Raw genomic sequence first — 24,132 nt, 5'->3', positions numbered from 1 at the left:
TGAATAATAATATTTATTATTTGTCAGTATCACAAGTATTATTTGGTACATATGAAAGAATTAAGCAACAAAACTATAGAAGATTGGAATTTAATAAATCAAGCGTACATTGCTGTTTTTCATGTAACAATAACGCAATGTAACCGTAGCCTCAATATTTATTGTTAAATTCGTAATTAATCGGTTCCTTACCCAACTTTGCATTCCGGCAATTAGTCTACAATGTAACAATACTATTTTTATTATTGTTACATTTCCATGTAACCGTAGCCAGTGCCTTCTTTTATAGTAGTATTAACCATACAAATGCAAATACTAGCATGCAGTACCAGCAAGCTCTCCCTGTATAAATTTCTTTTCATGCCTTGTTTATCCAAAGTTCTGTTCGCGTTGGGTCGGCTTCGTTTTCTGTTTGTTCTCTGTCCAAAGTGCCGAACTAGTAGTGGGAGATAACTCTATACAAGTAGCACTTCCAGAGTGGAGTGGGGATCAGGATGGGGTACGGCATCACTTTTTATAAGTTTGAACAGTGGCGGATTCAAAGGGGGCGTAGAGCCTAGATTTACGCAGAATCCGGGTCCCTTTCACATTCGCCAGTGGCGGATCCAGAACTTTTCCTCAGGGGGGCAGGCTGACTGACCTAAAAGGGGGGGGGCACTCCAGTCATGCTTCCGTGATTCCCTATATAATCAACCAAATTTTTCCCACGAAAGGGGGGTCCAGGCCCCCTGGATCCGCCTATGTTCGCACCCAATTTTTATTGGTTTTGTGTTGAATAACTTTGTAATAAAGTTTTGGCAAGTGTATTCTTATAAGTATAACTTAATTGTTGTCATTGTCTCAAAATAAAGTGAGACAACATTTTTGTTTGTGTTGAATAAATCTTAATTATATTTTGGATAGTGTATTGTTAAAAAAAAATTAATCCTTTCTAAATAAAGTGGAATTCTGTCAATGTTTTATTTTGTGTCGAAAAACTCTTAATCATGTTTTGGTTAGTGTATTGGCATAACTTTGTTTCATTGACGTGTTTCAAACTGAAGTGAGATTCTGACTACGTTTTTTTGTGTGTTGAATCAGAGACATATTAATATACAATATTATTATGTCTCTGGTTGAATAAATTTTATCATGTTTTGGTCATAATAGTGTATTGCTATATTTCATTGTTTCATTGTTTCAGATCAAAGGATCAATATTTACAGTCGTCTACGACTCCTGACCATTATTGGAAGATGATGATGATGAAAGCAGAGACATATATACACATGTGATGAAAGGGGCCAAGCTGTTAAAACAATTATCTTTTGTGTTTTTCATTTAAAATCTTCAATGTTTCACTCATACCAAACTATAATACATTCAGTATTTACACCAAAGCAATTTAAAACAACAATCATGATTTTCAAATTATTCAACTGGGATTTGAATTAAAATTGGGCGCGAACGTGTAGAGTGCGAACGGACCTTGGGTGCGAATGTGCGAGGTGCGAACGAGAGGGTGCGAAAGTGTATTGGGCGCGAACGGACCTGATACCGCGTACGCCCCCCTTTTTTGTTCGGATTTCAAACTAGACATTGTGAACTTTGCCATTTCCCGTGTACTCTTTATTTTATTTTTATGCGACAATTCTTTTACTATAAAGATATTTTTCGCTGGAGGAGACTATATATATATATTTACTTCCTTTTAACCTGTACATACTCGGCAAGAACAGATTTATGATTTGAATGTATTCCGATTTTATGGATTTTTAAATGGGCTTAGCACAGAGAAATCAAGACAAATCAAATGGCTATCCCAATTTTTCGGGTTTAATACCATTCCTTCCCCCAAACTGAAATCGATGGCTGCTTCACGTTTGACTCTATGTCAGACATTCTTTCTGATGACAGTATATATCGCGGGACGGCTACAGTGCAGGCGATTTGTTGTCACGATATCGCAGTAGCATGGGTTCGAATCCCGGCGATGGAAGAACAAAAAAATTGCGAAAGCAAATTTACAGGTCTAACATTGTTAGGTTGATGTTTAGACGAGTTGTATATATATATATAAACGAGTCTAAATTTTATATATATATATATAAAACACGTGTCTCATGTCTATCTCTAGATTAGCCTTCCGTGACAAGGTAACACTACGACTATTGAAGTTATATTTTTATATAGCGGATGTGTTCGAGTGGTCTAGAGCGCTGGACATGAGGCTAAGCGATTGGTGCTGTAGTGTATCAAAGGTGTGAGTTCGAATCCCGCTGAGGGACAAACAAAAAATTGTCAGTAGAAAATCTAAATCTAACACTGTGAGGAGTAATTTTCAGACTTATATATATACATGTATTACTACAAGGATTTGTAAAGTTAGATCTATACAAATCCTTGATTACTATAATCTACGAACTATAAGTACAACTAAATGCTAATTATTTGAATATATTCCGATTTATGGATTTGAATGCTGTAAATAGATTTTTACTTCGTCATCTTAAAATTGAGAAATGAAATGAGGAATGTGTTAAAGCGACAACAACCCGACCATAGAGCAGACAACAGCCGAAGGCCACCGATGGGTCTGCAATGTAGCGAGAAACTCCCGCACCCGGAGGCGGTCTTCAGCTGGCCCCTTAAAAAATATGTATACTAGTACAGTGATAATGGACATCATACTAAACTCCGAATTATACACAAGAAACAACAAGAGGCTGTCACAACGACAGCAAACCGGATTAATTAACATTTATTTGTGTCCTGGAAATATCACAAGAACCATTTCTGATGATTGGTGAAGGTGAAAATCGTCATTATTGAACTTGACCTCCATTAAGTCATCAGTAATAACATATTAAAATTTGGGAAGCTTTGGTAGAACAGTTCATGCGTAAATGCACGGACACGACTGGAAACGCCATTTTACGATATTTCAAGAACCATAACTACTGAACCGTAAAAGTCAAAATCATCATTATTAAACCTGACCTCTATTTTGTCATCCGTAGCAACATATAAAAATTTGAAAAGCTTTGGTTGAATTGTTCATGAGAAAATGCACGGACAAGACTGGAAACACCATTTTTCAATCTTTCAAGAACCATAACTCCTGAACGGTAAAAGTCAAAATCGTCATCATTGAACTTGACCTCCATTTTGTCACCAGTGACAACATATTAAAATTTGGGAAGCTTTGGTAGAACAGTTCATGCGTAAATGCACGGACACGACTGGAAACGCCATTTTACGATATTTCAAGAACCATAACTACTGAACCGTAAAAGTCAAAATCATCATTATTAAACCTGACCTCTATTTTGTCATCAGTAGCAACATATAAAAATTTGAAAAGCTTTGGTTGAATGGTTCATGAGAAAATGCACGGACAAGACTGGAAACACCATTTTTCAATCTTTCAAGAACCAGAACTCCTGAACGGTAAAAGACAAAATCGCCATTATTGAACTTGACCTTCATTTAGTTGTCACTAACAACATATTAAAATTATACAATTTGGTTCACAAATTTGAATTTTGTGAACGGAGTTACACTTACCTGATAGGTTTACATAATTGGATATTCTCTCCGGTATTTGGTCTTATCTCGCTCAAGCGCTTAGCTGATCTTTTAAAAATCATCTACATCTATATCAGTTAAGCGCTTAGAACCTCAGTTTTCTCCGGCGAAAATCCAGCTGAATTCACCAAAAGAAATTACTGAGGGGAGGAGGTGGGTAGTATATCAGGTAAGTGTAACTCCGTTCACAAAATTCAAATTTGTGAACCAAATTATATAATTTTATATTCACTACGTTACACTTACCTGATAGGTTTACATAATTGGATACATCCAGAGTTCAAAGCAGTGCTTTGTTCTGTGGTTGGTAGTAATTTCTTGTTCAATTTATATATATACACTGTTCATTTTTAAAACAATAAAATCACTCCTCCTCTTCTCCATTTAAAATTCATCTATTATTTACACTATAATGAATATTCTGTTTTTCTATCATTCAAACACTTTGTAGTCTATATTCATCATCTAAAATTCCATCGCATCTCGTCGGAAATGAGGATTTCAATATCTATATATTATATACATGAATGTACAATATTTTTTTAAAGTTTATTTTTATATATTTTTTCTTTCTTTTTTCTTATTCAACGATTAAGATAAAACGCTTGGTTCTAGATTTCTCAAATAGAATTTCGTGAAAGTAGACTCTCTACTCCAGTCTGCTGCTTCCATGATGGATTTCATAGATGAACCATTAAATAGGGCCCATGAAGGACCAATAGCTCTTGTACTATGCGCCTTGACAGACTTGTTTTTGTCATTATATGCCATTTGGATGGTTTGGACAATCCAATTCGAAATTGTCTGACTAGAGACCGGGTTGTGCGGACTATTTACACTTAAAAACAGTTTACTGTTACTTCTGTCACAATTACGGAAGTTATCCGTCATTTTCAAATAATAAAACAATGACCTTTTCGGATTCAATAATTTGTTGTCCTTAAAACTTGGGACAAATATTTTTGAACCATTATGTCCAGGACGATCCTGCTTTGAAAGGCCTTCTCTAATGAAAATCACACCAGTACTATGTACACTAATATTACCATCTCCTATTCTCAATGCTTGAAGATCACTACAGCGTCTGAAAGTAGTAATAGCAAATAAGAAAATAGTTTTCCAAGTAACATATTTTAAAACACTGTTTTTCATTGGTTCAAATGGACTTTTTTGTAACATGTCTAAAACTTTCAAAAGATCACATTCCGGTAAAAGTTTAATTTTAGGTGGTCTTGAATTGAATACACCTTTTAAAAGTCTTATTATGTATGGATGTTGGCCTACAGGAATTTTTTCTATAGGCGGTAAGACTGTAGATAACATGGACCTATATCCAGCTATTGTTCTATATTGAAGTCCCTTAGTAAACAGACCTGTCAAAAAATCTGCTACCTCTGTCAAAGAGGCAGTATAGGGATCAATTTCCCTTTCATTACACCAGCTACAGAATTTTTTGAATTTGCCAGAATAATCTTTTTGCGTTCCTGCCCTCCATGAGGCAGACAATAATTGTCTAGTGTCCTTAGAAAAGCCTCTCTTTTTAAAGAGTCTGTTGATAGAGGACATACAGTTAGATTGAATATTTCTGGATTTGGATGATAAATCCGTGATTCCGGCTGGTGTAAAAGATTGTTTCCGATTGGAATTTTTAAAGGGTAATCTACTAGTAATTTCAACAGGTCTGGGTACCAAGGTCTTCTTGGCCAATGTGGTGCTATTAGAAGAATTTGACACCTGTACTGGGACATGTGTTGTAGAATTTTTGGTATTAGGCATATTGGGGGATATGCATACCCGAACAGATTCTGCCATGGAATTGACAGTGCGTCTAGAGCATAAGCTTGATTGTGAGGAAACCACGTGCAAAAAATCTGAGTTTGTTTGTTGTGGATTGATGCAAACAGATCTATTTTTGGTGACCCTAGCTTTAGGAATATTTTTTGTACTACAGATTTTTCTAGTGTCCATTCTGTGTGTCTTATTTTGTTTCTCGACAATAAATCCGCTAGAATGTTTGCTTTGCCCGCAATGTGGGCTACTTTCAATTGAATCTGATGATCGATTGCCAAATTCCATAATTCCCAAGTTTTTAGACATAGAATCATTGATTTTGTCCCCCCTTGACGATTGATGTATTGTACCACTGTTGAGTTGTCGCAACGTATTAATACATTTTTCCCCCTCAATTGGGATAAGAAGTGTTTTATCGTTCTTATCACTGCTTCCATTTCTAAGCAGTTGATATGGAGTTTTTTCTCTGAAAGGTTCCAGGTTCCTTGTGCTATCTGAGTCCCCGTGTGACCTCCCCAACCCACTGATGTTGAGGCATCCGTTGTCTTAGTGGCATGGGTTTCCCAATGTTTCAATGATCTCCCCTTTTTATGTTGGTTTGATCTAACCACCATTTTAGATGGCTTCTTAGATGTGCCGTTATTGGGACTTTGAACTCCAGATCCTGAGAAACTGGTTTCCAAAATTTTAACAGATGTATTTGAACAGGTCTCATGTGTAATCTTGCATTGGGAATTATTTCTAAGCAGGATGACATTATCCCTAGAAGGTGAAGAAAATCTCTGGCTATTACTTGATTTTGAAGGATCATTGCCTGGGATGAAGCTATTAATTTTGACGTTCTTTCCTCTGTTGGCAAAACGATCCCCAGATTCAAGAGAAACATTGCCCCTAAGTACCGTATAGAGGGTTATTTTCGCGGGTCTAAAATTTCGCGATTTTCATTGAATAAGGTATACGAAAAATTTTGGCGGTTATTATTTTGGCGGATTCAACATTTTTAACATTACCTTTGCATGTACACTTTTAAATTGGCGGAATTTATTTTGGCGATTTTGTTCTATCCGCGAAAATAAGCGAAAATTACACCCCGCGAAAATAACCCGCTATACGGTATGTTATCTGTTGTGATGGATCCAAAGTGGACTTTTTAAAGTTTATTATGAATCCTAGTTCGACAAGGAGATTGAGTACTAATTCTCGATCTAATATTAATTGACTTTTTTCCTGATTCAGAAGGAACCAATCGTCTAGATAGACAACCAGTCTTATGACCTTAAATGGGCAGCTACTACTGCCACAATTTTTGTAAAAACTCTTGGGGCTGAGGTTGGACCGAAAGGTAGAGCCTTGAACTGAAGAGCTCTCCCGTTTTTTTAGACAAAACCTCAGATATTTCTTGTGTGTTTTGTAAATTGGGACATGTAAATATGCGTCCTTTAAGTCCAGACTGATTCCCCAATCTCCTTGTTTCACCAGATTGAGAACCGTAGAAAGGGAATCCATTTTGAAATGCTGTTTTCGGAGATACTTGTTGAGGGGTTTTAAATTTATTACTGGTCTCATGTCCCCTGTTTTCTTGGGGACAAGAAAAAATGTGCTGTAAAAACCGTTTTCTATTTCGTTTAGAGGTACATATTCTACAGCTTCTTTTTGTACTAACTCTCTTACTTCTGTATCTAAAATATCTAGATCTTTTGCAGATACACAGGTGTATTTTATTCCTGTGTTCTTTGGAATCTCTAAGAATTCCAGTTTGTAACCCTCTTTTATTACAGAAAGCACCCATTGATCGTCTGTTATTTGTTCCCATTTTTTCAGAAAATAAATTAGACGTCCCCCAACAGGTATCTCCGGATGACAAGCCATGATATTGCTTACCTTTAAATAGTCATTTTCTTTGTTGGTTTTTTCCCTGGTTGCCCCATGAGGGACGAAAATTAGTTCCTGCTTTCTCGAACTTATTTTCACTCTTGTCAGGTCTTGAAACAGTGCTAGTTCTCTGAAAAGAACGCTGAGTACTTGGAGTTGATTTAAAACTGTTCTGATTAACATTTTGTTTTACACGTTTTGCTTGCCAATCATTAGAAGCAGTGTTTTTTCTTTTACCTAGAAAAGATGTAGGTTTATTTCCAATATGTAACTCAGGAAGCAATTCCTTAAGTTGTTTGTCTTTTTCTATCCTATCTTTCAAGGTTTGTTCAAACTTGTCACCGAACACTCCACTGCTTGAAAGTGGTAAAGAAATTAAAGAATTTTTAAGTTCCTTTATGTCATTTAACCCAGTATCTTCCATTACTAGTTTTCTTCTAATAAGGTGATGAAATGCACCTGCTCTTGCAACCTGATCAACACTTTTTGTTGACATAGCAAAGATATCACGTACTTGTTGTACTGCCCTATCCATATTCACCTCTTTGTCTAATAATGTTTCTAATAATGTACCTAATGCCTGTTGCATGTAAGACGATGAAACAATACCCATTTTAGCAGCAGCTTGTCCTTGATAAGCCAATTTTTCTACTGATTTTAGAAAAGGTGTATATAAAGTCTTTTTCTTATTAGAAACTGTAAAAGCTTTTTGACCATGTTTTTTAACTAGTAGGTCTGATGTAAAGCTATCTAGACTAGGTATATCTAAATGTTTTTCAGAACTTTCATGAACTGGGAAACACAATTTATATTGCTCATTGTATGCAGTTATCTTTTCTGGTTTTTCACAATGCCATGATCCAGAAAGAATGTCAATCTGACTTTTGTCTAAAACAAGGCCAACTGACTTAGAAATGATTTAGTTTTGGCGTCGTCACCAAATAACTGATTAAGATTGTCAATACCAGAGTCTGTTTCCTCAGTTTCTTGACACTTTAAATATTTACTGAACCTAGCTACAGTATTATGGTTTTCATTGTCACTTCTCATTGAAGTCCCATCTTCTTCATCTGAGAATAACCCAATGTTAAGTCTCTCTGAACGGCCTGGTGCCAGAGACATAACATCTCCATGTAAATTTTCCTCTGCCTCATTATCTGTAGGCAAATTTACATCAGGAGTTTGTGTTTCTTGTAAAGGTCTGCGCGCTCCCGAAGAGCCGCTATCCTGTTGATTACAAGTAGAAACATTTTGTACCTGCTCACCCGAAGTGCCAGGGTTTTGACTAGTTTCCATAAAATTACATATTTTATCTAACCTTGAATCAAATTGGGCAAACTTGCTTTCCCATTTCTGTTCTAAGGCGTCTAGCTGGTCGTCCTTTTTCTTAGTAGACCTGCTTTTGCTCTTCTTAGAGGAAGACGAAGAACGAGTACGAGCCGCCATCTTTGTCGTTTCGTTTGCGTCAGTTGACAAACTGGGACGTTCCTGCAAAACGTCGTCCTCGCTATTTGAACCGTTCATAGCGACTTCTGCCATAATATTACTTATTTAATACTTCTTAACTCATAAACTAATTATTTCAATGTATTTTCTCAGAGCGAAAACACGACCGGCTGGATTTTCGCCGGAAAGAAGACTGAGGTTCTAAGCGCTTAACTGATATAGATGTAGATGATTTTTAAAAGATCAGCTAAGCGCTTGAGCGAGATAAGACCAAATACCGGAGAGAATATCCAATTATGTAAACCTATCAGGTAAGTGTAACGTAGTGAATATAAAATTTTAAAGTTTTGGTTGATCGGTTCATGAGTTAATGCACGGACAACATTTGATTGCCGCCCGCCCAACCGCCCGCCCGCCCGCCGAGCATCCCCAAATCAATAACCGACATTTTTGTCACAAAAATCCGGTTAAAAATTAAAAATCATACAAGACTAATAAAGGCTCCTGACTTGGGGCAGGAGCAAAATTGCGGCAGGGTTATCCGAGTGCTTTTATTTTAGGTTTTTACTTCTTGATTTTAAAGTATGTAAATAGAAAGCTTTTATGATTGACAATTCATAACATTTGTACAACTGGCTAACTGGCTAACGGAAGGGGTCTTTAATGATAAATAAAAATAACATGTCTGGGATAGAGAGTTGTCTCTTTGGCACTCATACCACCTCTTCTTATATTTTTTCACCTGTAATTTACCTTAACTTTACCTGTAAAATAATCGGCGCAAATGAAGAAAAAAAATCGGCGCAAATGCAAAACGTCGCCTCGAATGCCAACAATTTTAATTTAATTTTAATAGTACAATTAATTTGATAACTTCCAAGCTGGAAACTCGAATGAAACACTTTTCAAAGTTTAATTGTAAGAGAATCCATATTTGTTCAAGCTGTAAAAGCAAACTATGATTGTCAACAACTTGAAAACTTGAACTAGAGTTAGCTACCTGCAAATTACCCAGGCTGTTTAATTAGTATGATTGTTTTGATAAGCATGCACTTTTGTTGTGGTAACTTCTTGCACCTATTCCTTGAGGGACCATTCCTTGAACGGCACGGGACGTTTGCGCTTTTTCATAGGACATTTGCGCTTTTCTATTTGGACACTTGCGCTTCAAATCATAGGACATTTGCGCTTTTTACATAAGACATTTGCGCTTTTGCAATATTTGGTTTTTATGACTATTCTAACCTGGCAGAGTTAAAGTCATATTTTCCTTTATGGTTTTAAACATTCAAATCACTTCATATCACATTCATGTCATAGCACTTTGACATATATTTAAAGATAATATAAAGCTAAAAGTAAATATTTTAAAGATATTAAATCACGTATAGCCATCACAGATCAGTTTTCGCTTGATGTCCAAAGAGTGAACAAAGTTAGCCCTTGTTATCTGTATTGACTGGTATTGCGCCAACATTTCAAATAAATAACTAAGTTTCTCTTTCTCAATTCTTGCATGACTGGTGTGCCGATCATCATAAGAACCAATCTTAATGTAATTCGCCGACTGTTGTTAAATGATACTCTTCAAATATATATTTAAAAATAAATTGGATGAGTTGAGTAGAACTGTTCATTATAGTGGACATGGAAGGATTCTGGAACATTTCACCGTGTAGAACGCCACATGCGGGGTGTCGGCTATGTTTGACATGGGGTGGCAAATCCGAAGCGAGAAAAAACTATCAAAATAAGTTCAAGTATCAAAATTTCTTTGTTACGAATTCTTAGTACCATATAATGTATTGCACGGAAGGAACTGAAACATAATTTAGATTCTGCAAGCAGAATCAGTCGTTTTCAGTGCTCTGTTTCCTGAAACACCTCGCTTTAGTTTTCCGTGTGGCAGATTTTGGGGCTTCATTTGCAAATTTCTGGATAAAAACTACTTTAGACGACTTCCACCCGTATCATTTATATAGAATTTAATTCCTATCATGGAATTTAACCAAATACCAGCTTCTTACTTAAAATTAATTTGGTTTAAAACTAGTTCTTCACCAAAATACATAATGCCGCCCGGGGTGTCAGAATTTGCGTCTCAAGGAGTAGAGGCTTTTAATAAAAATCGAATAGATTTGCATATAAATCGGTCTTTATCTGATACTTTTTAGTTCAAATACATCTACTGAAAACACATTACAAGAAGGTACTTCATTTTGCCTGTTTTTTTAGTCTTATAAGACATGTACTTTTGATTTCATGAAAAGTAAAAAAATATTTTGTTTTAAAGCTGGAAAATGATTTCTTTTCCTTTTCAGTTACCATCATGGTCACAAAAAAAGTCACGGCTGTTGCCCAATGCACCAAAACATGGAAGAAAAATCACAGTGCAGACCTCCATACAAAAACAATGCCCGTAGCCACCAATAGTCAAATTCCATCAAAGTTCATCACCAGATTCCTCGTGCATGTCGCATAAAACAATCACTCCAACACGAACTCGATTACTCTCTCAAATGAAACACTCATCGGCATCGTAAACAGCAAATGATTATACAGCTTCAATGAGACCTAAAGACTCTTCTTAACGATTTCACCACATAGTTTCAAAATCTTTAAAAAACTTAATCTGGCTGCTGATTTTCTATCTTTTATCCAAATGATAAAAGCGAATGAATTTTCAATGACAGTATGTTAAAAAGAATACTAGAAATGGGGTATCGGGAAACAACAAAGTGGTTTTGGAAAACTATCTACATATTTTATCACAGTATTTTTTTATATTGTGTGAGAGCGGAATGGCCGATTCCCAAGACGCAAGAATTAATTTTGCAGTTCCAAGCAAAAAGATACTATCAGACTTTATCGCCATGGCCTGACCTTGATATCCCAAATTCCAATCTCTGCTATAGATATCTTGGTTCCAACGTTGAAAAAAATCATTGTTTCCCGATACTGCATTTCCGACTTTTTTCTTTTTGACATAAATCTGGCCGTCTTCGGGAAAAGAAGAATAGAAATATTGTCTATAGGACATTTATTTTCTTTTACATATGGATAAAAAAAACAGTATGTGGTTTAAGCGGCGTGCACGAGTGCTTTTTAGAGGAACAAGAAAATGAAGTTTTATGTAGTTTGACTATTGGTGGCTTCAGGCAAATCTTTAATGAAGGTCTGCTCCGTGGTTTTCCTCCATGTTTCGGTGCATTGACCGTGGCTGAGATTTTTTTCTGACCATGATGGTAACTGAAAAGGAAAATAAATCATTTTCCAGCTTTAAAACAAAATATTTTGAGTCATTTTTACTTTTTATGAAATCAAAAGCACAATAAAACTGAGAATGAAAATGGGGAATGTGTCAAAGAGACAACTACCCGACCAAATAAAAAAACAACAGCAGAAGGTCACCAACAGGTCTTCAATGTAGCAAGAAATTCCCGCACCCGGAGGCGTCCTTCAGCTGGCCCCTAAACAAATATATACTAGTTCAGTGATAATGAACGGCATACTAATTTCCAAAGTGTACACAAGAAACTAAAATTAAAATAATACAAGACTAACAAAGGCCAGAGGCTCCTGACTTGGGACAGGCGCAAAAACGCGACGGGGTTAAACATGTTTGTGAGATTTCAAGCCTTTTAAAAAACACGCAAAATAAAGAACCTTCACGTTGTAATGTGTTTTCATGATATAGTAGATGTTTTTGAACTAAAAAGTATCAGATTTATATGCAAATCTATTCAATTTTTATTAAAAGCCTCTTCCCCTTGAGACGCAAAATCAGACACCCCTAGCGACACTATATATTTTATATAGAACTAGTTTTAAACCCAATTAATTTTAAGTAAGAAACTGGTATTTGGTTAAATTCAATGATAGGAATTAAATTCTATATAAACGATACGGGTGGAAGTCTTCTAAAGTAGTTTTTTATCCCAAAATTTGCATATGAAGCCCCAAAATATGCAACACAGAAAACTAGGGCGAGGTGTTTGAGGAAACGGAGCACTGAAAACGACTGATTCTGCTTGCATGATCTAAATTATGTTTCAGTTCCTTGCGTGCAATACATTATATGGTACTAAGAATTTGTAAAAAAGAACTTTTGATACATGAACTTACTTTGAAAGTTTTTCCTCGCTTCGAAATTGCCACCCCGTGTCAAACATAGCCGACACCCCGCATGTGGCGTTCTACACGGTGCATTTGTCTTACTAAAATGAATTGATAAATACATGTTTAAGTTAAATCTATTTGCAGGTAGACTACTTTAAGGAAAAAGCGCAAATGTCCGGTCAATTTATTACAGGTGAATCGAAATTAAAAGCGCAAATGTCCTATTGTTTTACAGGTAAAAAAGCGCAAACGTCCTGTGCCTTTCTTGAACGCCAAAATAATTTTACAGGTAAATTGTCGGTTGATCAATAGATGTTGGCATTCAAGGAATAAACATCCACATTGTGTGTCCTGTTATTACCTTAGGGTGAAGCCACATCTAATGTTGTTCCTATCAAGAACAATGAATTATACTGTTAGAAAGGAAATAATATTTCATGTTTTTATAAATAAAAAAATAAAAAAAAAATAAAAAGAAAACAATATATGGGCCCCAAGGTAGAACCACGTCCTCGTTGTGGGGTCTGCAAAAAAGGAAGCAAATGAATCAAAAGATTATATTCTATTATGCCCACTCGATCTATATCGCCATTCATTATTCATACTTTGACTTTGCTGAAAACAGATACTAGTACATACATTATCTTATACATATTCTTCATATTTGATAAAAAAAAAAAGAAGCTCAATCGCTTTCTTCCTGACAAATGTTTTATTTCTTCTTGGTTGATTTGAAAACCCTCACTTCCCTTAATTTTGTTGGGTGAAATATACCAACCAAATATTTGGATAAAAATTGCTTGTTTGTCTTTTTTAACTCGTGAATGTCGTATTTTATATTTTATCATATAGTCCGGCCTATATCTTGTATGCAACACGAAATTTGTGAGGTTATGATAAACTTATAACTTAATACATGCGGGAATTTTCCATGTCTATTTTTTACTTGGTAAGTCCCATACACATCAAATTTATCAGAATATAGCTTTCGATCCATACTACTAGTATAATTTAATGATAGACAATAATATAGAGAATACAGTCTCGGGGTCTCGGGGGGGGGGGGGGGGGGGCGCACTTCCTATGTAATGACTGGTAGGGATGAGCCGCTGGAATAGGTCACTATTTCATGCTTCATGATATATGGAAAGGGTGAGAAATTCAGATTAAATATATCAATAGGTTGATATTATCCCTTGCTGGATATATATTCTAAGTATCTGAAACTAATCAAAAGTTCGTATTTAATTTTGATGCGGTTAAACCACTGTCGTAAATGCATCAGCTATTTGTCAAACAAATTAAACTCTATTTATTCAATGTGGTATTTCCACTGCGGTTAGATATACATAAAAAATGTAGATGCAATAAATCCAATCATTTTGACATTTCCACCTAATTAACATTGAAAGGTTTGCATACATGAAACATTTGAAGAAATTCAATAGCATAGTGTCAGCGTCCTTCAAGATAGAACGGCAAATCAGTTAAAAGTGACACTATCTGAAGTGTTAGTACTACATTTTTCTGACAAAACATATTTTATTGTCTTTTCAATTTGAAATTTCTTCATAATTAAAGTTATAAAAGGGGCAAATAGCACTGGCAAATAGAGGAGTGAAGAATTTATTGAAAAGCAAGGTGTGATTATTGCGACTGTGTTGCTTCTAAACAAAAACGTAAAATGAGCAGGACCTCAAAATTTTTGTAAACTCTAATGTACAAGAAGATGAAAAATACCAAATATATCTATAGGTCTGTTTTTTGTTTATTAATATATGACAAGGTATATATTTTTGATAAACAAAATATATGAAAAGGGTGGGGTACTTGATGTCTCAGCTGCTCACCCCTACCAAAAAAAGGTTGAAGTGGCCTCCCGAGAATACAGTATCGAAAATATCCAACCCTTACACTTTACAGCAACTACAAATTATACATGCACCATGCCAGGAATCCTGTAAAAAGTGCATATTATACTTTTTAGCCCCAAAAAGGTATAAAAAAATGTTCGCCTCGCTCCGCTCGGACAAAGTTTAAAACTTCGACCCCACTTTCCAAATTCCTGGATCTGGCCCTAGTAGTTATTAACTTTTGACAGACAAATGGCGTGTCGGAATATCGGGCGACCCCCATATTTTGCATTGAACCCCCTTTTATGGACGTTAAATTAAAAACAAGAATGTGTCCTCAGAACACGAATGCCCCACTCGCACTTTCATTTTCTATGTTCAGTGGACCGAGACATTTGGATAAAAACTCTAATTTGGCATTAAAATTAGAAAAATCATATCATAGGGAACATGTGTACTAAGTTTGAAGTTAATTGGACTTCAACTTCATCAAAAACTACCTTGACCAAAAACTTTAACCTGAAGCGGGACAGACGGACGAACGGAAGGACGAACGGACGCACAGACCAGAAAACATAATGCCCCTCTACTATCGTAGGTGGGGCATAAAAAATCCCCCATCCTTAAACCCCTACTATTCACCTTTTAATTTTAAAATTCAAGTTGTTATAACTCCTTTTCGTAGTAATTATACTTCAATGAGTGGTTTGTATGTATTATACCAGAGACATACAATACAATTATATGTCTCTGATTATACTTGCTTGAAAAGAAGTTTTGAAAATTTTATTTACAATGCATTCAACCGGTTCAATACAACATCCATAATAGTTATCAAAGGTACCAGGATTATAATATTTTAGTACGCCAGACCAAGGATTTGTATAGTTAGATCTTAACTATACAAATCCTTGGCCAGACGTAACTCGAATAATTCAAGCCCTTTCCGTGTCCGATTTTCTCCCACACGAGGTTAATGTAGCCATCGCAGATCAGCGGAATATAACGACTGAATTATTCAGGTTACGCCAGACGCGAATTATAAGACTCATCAGTGACGCTCATATCAAAATATTTATAAGCCAAACTAGTAAAAAGTTGAAATGCTTTGAAGCGAGCATTGAAGATCCGAAATTCTCAAAATTTGTGCCAAATACGTTTAAGGAAATCTATGCCTGGGATAAGAAAATCCTTAGTTTTTCGAAAAATGACCACATTATTGATATGCATGTCAACACCGGAGTGTTGACCACTGGGCTGGTGATACCCTCGGGGACGAAACGTCCACCAGCAGTGGCATCGACCCAGTGGTGTAAATAGTTTTTATTTACAATGTGTTCAGCCGGTTCAATGCAAAATCCATAAAATTATAAAGATTTTATTTACAAATGCATTCAGCTGGTTCAATGCAACATCCATAAAATTAAAGATTTTATTAACAATGCATTCAGCCGGTTCAATGCATCATCCATAAAATTAGAGATTTTATTTACAATGCATTCAGCTGGTTCAATGCAATTAAAGGAAGCATCGTCATTGTCTAAAGCACGTTCTTTGTCAGTAACAATGTTTTGAAATACGCTAAGAAGTCCGTGCAAATTATTGTATATCCCATTAACAAACAAGAGGCTCTCAAGAGCCTGAATCGCTCACCTTAATTTTTTTGGTTAAATCTCTCATCAATGATTATTTTGGCTTTTCAATTTATTTAAATGTTCTTTGAATCGTCCTATTTTCTTCAAAAGCAAAAAAAAAAATTTCTATTTTAGCCATAGGAGCTTTGTTTCTTGACATACAAGGAAATAAAATATAAAATTTATACTAGATACTATGAAACTCATTTAGCCTAAGTTTGGCTGAAATTGATACAGCAGTTTCAAAGGAGAAGATTTTTAAAAGTAAGTCAACATGATGAACAAATTGTGAAAAAGTCTTTAAAGGGCAATAACTCCTTAAGGGGTCAATTGACAATTTTGGTCCAATTGACTTATTTGTAGATCTTACTTTGATCAACATTTTTGATATCAACAGTTTATCTGTATCTATAATAATATTCAAGATAATAACCAAAAACTGCAAAATTTCTTTAAAATCATCAATTCAGGGGCATTATACCTGAAAAAAAAAACAGTTACCCAATTCGGCTGAAAATTTCAGGACATGTAGACCTTGACCTAATAAATACTTTAACTTCTTGTCTTATTTGCTCTAAATGCTGGAGTTTTTGAGATATAAACCAAAAACTGCATTTTACCCTGTGTTCTATTTTTAGCCACGACGGCCATGTTTTTTTGACGAAATAGAAAATAAAACTCAAACTTTATTTTATACACCCTACTGATCATTCAGTTGAAATTTGGTTGAGTAGTTTTAGAGGAGAAGATTTTTTTAAAGTTAGCAAATATGATGAACAAATTGTGAAAAAATGTCATTAAAGGACAATAACCCCTTAAGGGGTCAATTGACAATTTTGGTCATATTAATTTATTTGTAGATCTTACTTTGCTGATCATTTTTGCTGTTTACAGTTTATCCTTCTCTAAAATAATATTCAAGATAATGACCAAAAACTGCAAAATTTCCTTAAAATTACCAATTAAGTGGCAGCAACCCAACAATGGGTTGTTTGATTCATCTGAAAATTTCAGGGCTGATAGATCTTGACCTAATGAACATTTTACTCCAGTCAGATTTGCTTTAAATGCTTTCGTTTTTGATATAAGCCAAAAACTGCATTTGACCCCTATGTTCTATTTTTAGCAATGGCGACCATGTTTGTTGATAGATCAAAACTTCTGATACAATTTATAAACTAGATACCCTAAGAAACATTCAGTTAAATTTGGAAGTATTTGGCTTAGTAGTTTCAGAGAAGAAGATTCTTGAAATAGTTTACGACGACAGACGACGACGGACGCCAAGTGATGGCATAAGCTCACATGGCCCTTTGGGCCAGGTGAGCTAAAAACGCTGCACATGTTGTAGAAGTTTACCAAGTTTACAGGAATAATTTTAGAAGAGTTCTTATTCTGCCATGTCAAGCATGTATTTAAAAGAGCCTGAGATAATTTTAGAAAAGGGTGGAGACTCAAGTAAAAAGAAATATAAACAAGGCGTTTCTTAAACATTTAAATAATTTGAACTTTTGCAAAGGCTATATTTATAATGGCAAATGGTCACTGAATATTAGTGCAAATGGTATTTTAATTAGTCCAAATGCTACATTTATGATGGCAAATGCTAAAACTTTTAGTGCAAATGCTTTACTTATAAGTCCAGGCAAATGCTACATTTGTGATGGCAAATGCACAATTATATACTTTTGAGTCTTTTGATATGTAAGTATACAACATTTGCTACAAAAAAGGTAAAATATCTTTTGCTATAATATTTACAGACTTTGCGGTATTTATTATAGCATTTATTTTTCTTTCATTTGTAACATACTAATATATAGATCTGCACCTTATCTTATTTTAATTTGAACTTTTTACATGCCTGTTAATGGAACAAATTATAGCCCGTTCGTCTGTCCATGGTGGGACATCAACTAAAAAATGCTTCAACGAATTTGCATAATTTGTGAATTTTTAATATCTATTGATGTTAGCTCCCTTTTGTTTTTTATAAATATTACTGTAACTTAATTTTCAAATTTTCAAGAACCATAACTCTTGATCGGTAAAAGTGAAAATTATGAATATATCACTTGATCTTCATTTTGTCATCATTAGGCCACACCAATTTGATTCATAGTTCTTCAAACAAGTTAAAAGCTCTAAAAAATATAGGGCGAGCCAGCAATATTGTTTTGATTGTAAAACATTCTTAAAAAATATTTTTGTTGTGGTGGTTGCTCTACAAAAATAAAAAGACAAGAAGTTATTAGAAAAAAAATGTCAATAATAAATATAAATTAACAACATGGTATATTAATATGATACACCTTAAATAACATTGTGTAAATGACTTTTTCTTTCTGTGATGTCTCTTTGTAAAATTACCACTACGTCCAATCTGTTTATAATTGTGAGTGCCTTGATTAACACTTCCACTGTAGAATGTTTATATTTTGACCAATGGTTTAACAAATTATGTACATGACTGACAACTTCAGACGAACTTCATTCAAACTCAACAATTTTCTTCTCTTGATAACCTGTAAAAAATTAAAAAATATATAAAGTACATGATTTAATCTGATTATTAAAGTTCAATACTAGTACATGATTTAATCTGATTATTGAAGTTCAATACTAGTACATGATTTAATCTGATTATTGAAGTTCAATACTAGTACATGATTTAATCTGATTATTGAAGTTCAATACTAGTACATGATTTAATCTGATTATTAAAGTTCAATACTAGTACATGATTTAATCTGATTATTGAAGTTCAATACTAGTACATGATTTAATCTGATTATTAAAGTTCAATACTAGTACATGATTTAATCTGATTATTGAAGTTCAATACTAGTACATGATTTAATCTGATTATTGAAGTTCAATACTAGTACATGATTTAATCTGATTATTAAAGTTCAATACTAGTACATGATTTAATCTGATTATTGAAGTTCAATACTAGTACATGATTTAATCTGATTATTGAAGTTCAATACTAGTACATGATTTAATCTGATTATTGAAGTTCAATACTAGTACATGATTTAATCTGATTATTGAAGTTCAATACTAGTACATGATTTAATCTGATTATTGAAGTTCAATACTAGTACATGATTTAATCTGATTATTGAAGTTCAATACTAGTACATGATTTAATCTGATTATTGAAGTTCAATACTAGTACATGATTTAATCTGATTATTGAAGTTCAATACTAGTACATGATTTAATCTGATTATTAAAGTTCAATACTAGTACATGATTTAATCTGATTATTAAAGTTCAATACTAGTACATGATTTAATCTGATTATTAAAGTTCAATACTAGTACATGATTTAATCTGATTATTAAAGTTCAATACTAGTACATGATTTAATCGGAAAAATAAATTCCCTTATCCTGCCAGAGCACCTGCGATCACCCCAAAATTTTGGTGGGGTTTGTGTTGATTCATGCCTTTTGTTTTCTATGTCTTGTTTTACTAATGCACTATTATTTGTCTGTTTGTCTTTTTCTTTTGTAACCGGAGAGCACATATTTACTCTACAAATTCATATTGTCACCACCGAGATTCAAACCCTGGTCATCTGCGTGACAGTCAGTGCTTTAACCCACTGACCAAAGAATCGATTCCCTAGCTCAGTTGACTAAGACTGGCTATATATGTTCTACCTGTACTAAGGGGAAGCAACCCCGCTACACTTTTTTAGACATTATGTGTTGTCAGTTCATTTTCAATCTATGAGTTTGAATATCCCTATAGTATCTTTCCCACCTCTTTCTGTTGTCCAGCCTAAAGGTTAAAATATTATGTCACAGTCTGATATCACATAAATTATAACATTTTACAAATCAGTGGCAGTAACCTCCCCTGTAACTGTATCTCACATACTTAACAAGAGGCTCTCAAGAGCCTGAATCGCTCACCTTAATTCTTTTGGTTAAATCTCTCATCAATGATTATTTTGGCTTTTCAATTTATTTAAATATTTTTTGGATCGTCCTATTTTCTTCAAAAGCCAAACTGAAAATAATCATTTTCTCCTATGTTCTATTAAATTGTGAAAAAAGTCTTTAAAGGGCAATAATTCCTTAAGGGGTCAATTGACAATTTTGGTCAAATTGACTTAATTGAAGATCTTACTTTGCTGAACATTATTGCTGTTTACAGTTTATTTCTATCTATAATTATATTCAAGATAATAAACAAAAACAGCAAAATTTCCTTAAAATTATCAATTCAGGGGCAGCAACCCAACAACAGGTTGTCTGATTCATCTGAAAATTTCAGGGCAGATAGATCTTGACCTGATAAACAATATTACCCAACGTCAGATTTGCTCTAAATGCTTTGGTTTTTGAGTTATAAGCCAAAAACTGCATTTGACCCCTATGTTCTATTTTTAGCAATGGGGACCATGTTTGTTGATAGATCATAACTTCGGATACAATTTACAAACTAGATACCCTAAGGAACATTCAGTTAAAGTTTGGAAGTATTTTGCCCAGTAGTTTCAGAGGAGAAGATTTTTGTAAAAGATTACTAAGATTTACGAAAAATGGTTAAAAATTGACTATAAAGGGCAATAACTCCTAAAGGGGTCAACTGACCATTTCCGTCATGTTGACTTATTTGTAAATCTTACTTTGCTAAACATTATTCCTGTTTACAGTTTATCTCTATCTATAATTATATTCAAGATAATAACCAAAAACAGCAAAATTTCTTTAAAATTACCAATTCAGGGGCAGTAACCCAACAACCGCTTGTCTGATTCATCTGAAAATTTCAGGGCAGATAGATCTTGACCTGATAAACAATATTATCCCATGTCAGATTTGCTCTAAATGCTTTGGTTTTTGAGTTATAAGCCAAAAACTGCATTTGACCCCTATGTTCTATTTTTAGCAATGGCGACCATGTTTGTTGATAGATCACAACTTCGGATACAATTTACAAACTAGATACCCTAAGGAACATTCAGTTAAAGTTTGGAAGTATTTGGCCCGGTAGTTTCAGAGGAGAAGATTTTTGTAAAAGATTACTAAGATTTACGAAAAATGGTTAAAAATTTACTATAAAGGGCAATAACTCCTAAAGGGGTCATTATTGTGTTGCAAAAAGGCAGAAATATCAATAAAATCTATAACTTTTTCACTTCTATTCAACAGAATGTATTGATTGTTGATATTTTAGCTGCCTTTAGAGTATAACAAACAGCTCTAAAGGTGTTTTCATATCTTTAATTAAGATACAACAAGATTTGGTAATTCATTAGTTCAGCATTTATTTAATTTTTCAACATGTAAAGGTAAAGAATCTCAAATTCAATAAAAAGTGATTCAGCATATATTCTTCTTTTTGTGGTTTAAAGTTTCTTAAAACAATGTCGATGCTGAAAACACATAATATACAGATATAAGCAATACCAAATTGTCACATTTTTTTTTTAAATACATGTATACCCATAACACTTGGGATTTGTACATTTCATTAGCAGAAGATTATATAATATAGACAATTACAAACTTATAACCCCATCAAAGTATCATACTTTACATAAATTTAAAGAAAATTAACCCAAAAAAGACTCATTTTTAAGGAGTTCCAAAAAAAATAAAAGAGTTCCAAAAAAAATAAAAATGCTGATTTCAAGTTTTCTTCAAGTTAGATTTTATGGGACTTTTTTCTGTGTATATTTTGGGTTTAATGCTGTAAAAAAGTGTTGCTGATTTGGTCTATTATATATATAATATTTACAACAAATAAAAACTTAATGTGAAACAAAGAAAATGAGGTGATGGAAATGAGAACATACGACATCTGAAGGCATAAAGTATTCTGCTTTCTGAAATATATACCTCCAGACAAATACCTGGTGCGTTGTTCACTCACCTAAGTAGTTTTGCAATAGAACCAAAAAGATGAAAATGCTGGTAAAATATCTTTTTTAACATTTTACTTATTTAAATTCCAAAATAAATGTAAATTAGCCCATTATTTTTCTTGTTTGAATTGCTTGACATTTGTAATTACAGGGTCTTTTAAAAATGACTTTGCAGTATGGTGTTTGCTTATTGTTGAAGGCCATACAGTAACCAAAAAAATAAGAGTAAAAACACAAAAATACCGAACTCCGAGGAAAATTCAAAAAGGAAAATCCAAAATCAAAAGGCAAAATCAAAAGTCTAAACACATCAAACGAATGGATAACATTACTGTCATATTCCTGACTTGGTACTGGCATTTTCTAATGTAGAAAATGGTGGATTGAACCTGGTTTTATAGCTAGCTAAACCTCTCACTTGTATGACAGTCGCATCAAATTTCATTACATTGTCAACGATGTATGAACAAAACAAACATACTCAAAGAGTAAAAATGTCAAAAATAGGGGTACATCAGTCAATATTGTGTTATCATCTTAATATCACTATAAAAACAACAAATGTAACGAAGAATCACAAAAAGGCATACATCAAATTTAACATACTCATTTTGCTTTTCTTGTACCAATTAATTTATGTATATAAAAAGTCTACCCATAAAGGAAAGACGGTTTTCATTGCTGGTGTAAAAATGCGCGTTTGAAATTCGTACAGGTAGACATAAAAATAATTTTGTCGTTAAAAGTATGAACAAAACAAACATACTTGTATCACTATAAAAACAACAAATGTAACGAAGAAGCACAAAAAGGCATACATCAAATTTATTATACTCATTATGCTTTTCTAATACCACTTAATTTATCTTTATAAAGTCTACCCGTAAAGAAGAGATGGTTTTCATTGCTGGTGTAAAATTGCGCGTTTGAAATTCGCACAGGTAGACATAAAAATAATTTTGTCGTTCAAAGTATGAAGGTATACATACATATGCAGGTGAAGTTGGTATATTACTACTAAGGTGGGGGAAATTGATAATTTCAAAATTGAAATCGTCTCGTTTGTCATAGATGAGATTCTAATTTTTGAGTCATTTCAGTGGTGGATTCAGAAATTGTTATAAGCAGGGTCCCATTGACTGCCAAAGATGGGGGCCTTTCCTGTCATACTTCGGTGATTCTCTATATATTCAACCATTTTTTTTATCAGAACAACTGACATAATTTACAATGGATTGAATCTACAACTAGACACCCTTAAGATGAATAATAAATGACTTAGGAGCAATTAAGTATAGTCTTTGACTGATAGTTACAGAGGAATCATTCACAAATACACCATGATTCAGTCAATAAAAATGTGACAAAAATTGTTTAGAGTATATATCCAAATTCTCTAAATTTTTCCTTATAAGTATATAGAGTAGAGGCATTCTTTGGAATTAATCATTGATTTTTCCAGTTGAAATAATAAAGTTGCACTGCTATTTCCAAGGGACATAACTCTTTTGAAAAAGTCAATTGTCTATCATTTAAAAAGAATTTGTCAATTGGGGATATTAACCTCTAGTATAATTTTATGAAAATCTGGAAAGAATTGTTCCTGTGCGAGTGCTAATGAGACCATTTTCCAAAAATTTAATATTTCCAAGGGTCATAACTCTTTTCTTCAAAAGTGGACCATCAACCATTTCAGAATTTGTCAGAGATATTGCTGATATTAAACTATAATAGAGTGGGGTGCCCATATTCGCCGGGGACACAATTTCGCCGTTTTATGATTTTGAGGTGTAAAAACTTCAAAGGATGGCTGAAATGGAAGACATATACCGGTAATTGATATTATATAACAAATATGATTATTTTTAAACTGAGACAAAATTGAAAAGGACAGAAAAACGGACAACAATTTTCGGCCAATTTCCTGAAGAAAAACACGAATTCGAAGAAGTATTCATTA

The 24,132-nt window shown here is 33.9% G+C and overlaps 1 protein-coding gene across 1 annotated transcript; it reads right to left on the bottom strand.

The window, feature by feature from the left end:
- Positions 1-4,230: 4,230 nt before the first annotated feature.
- Positions 4,231-8,113, bottom strand: LOC134719127 (uncharacterized). The gene is made up of 2 exons (XM_063582096.1): positions 7,240-8,113; positions 4,231-4,651 (listed from the first exon to the last, which is right to left on the bottom strand). The coding sequence occupies exon 1, from the start codon at positions 7,841-7,843 to the stop codon at positions 7,250-7,252; it is 594 nt and encodes a 197-aa protein (XP_063438166.1). The 5' UTR covers positions 7,844-8,113; the 3' UTR covers positions 4,231-4,651; positions 7,240-7,249.
- Positions 8,114-24,132: the final 16,019 nt, after the last annotated feature.

The sequence above is a fragment of the Mytilus trossulus genome, chromosome 5 (assembly GCF_036588685.1).
Source record: "Mytilus trossulus isolate FHL-02 chromosome 5, PNRI_Mtr1.1.1.hap1, whole genome shotgun sequence".
Classification (NCBI taxonomy): Eukaryota; Metazoa; Mollusca; class Bivalvia; order Mytilida; family Mytilidae; genus Mytilus; species Mytilus trossulus.
This window is presented reverse-complemented; position numbering and strand designations above follow the sequence as displayed.

Coding starts and splice junctions, on each gene's coding strand:
- LOC134719127 (XM_063582096.1), bottom strand. CDS start 7,843: ATGGGTATTGTTTCATCGTCTTACATGCAACAGGCATTAGGTACATTA.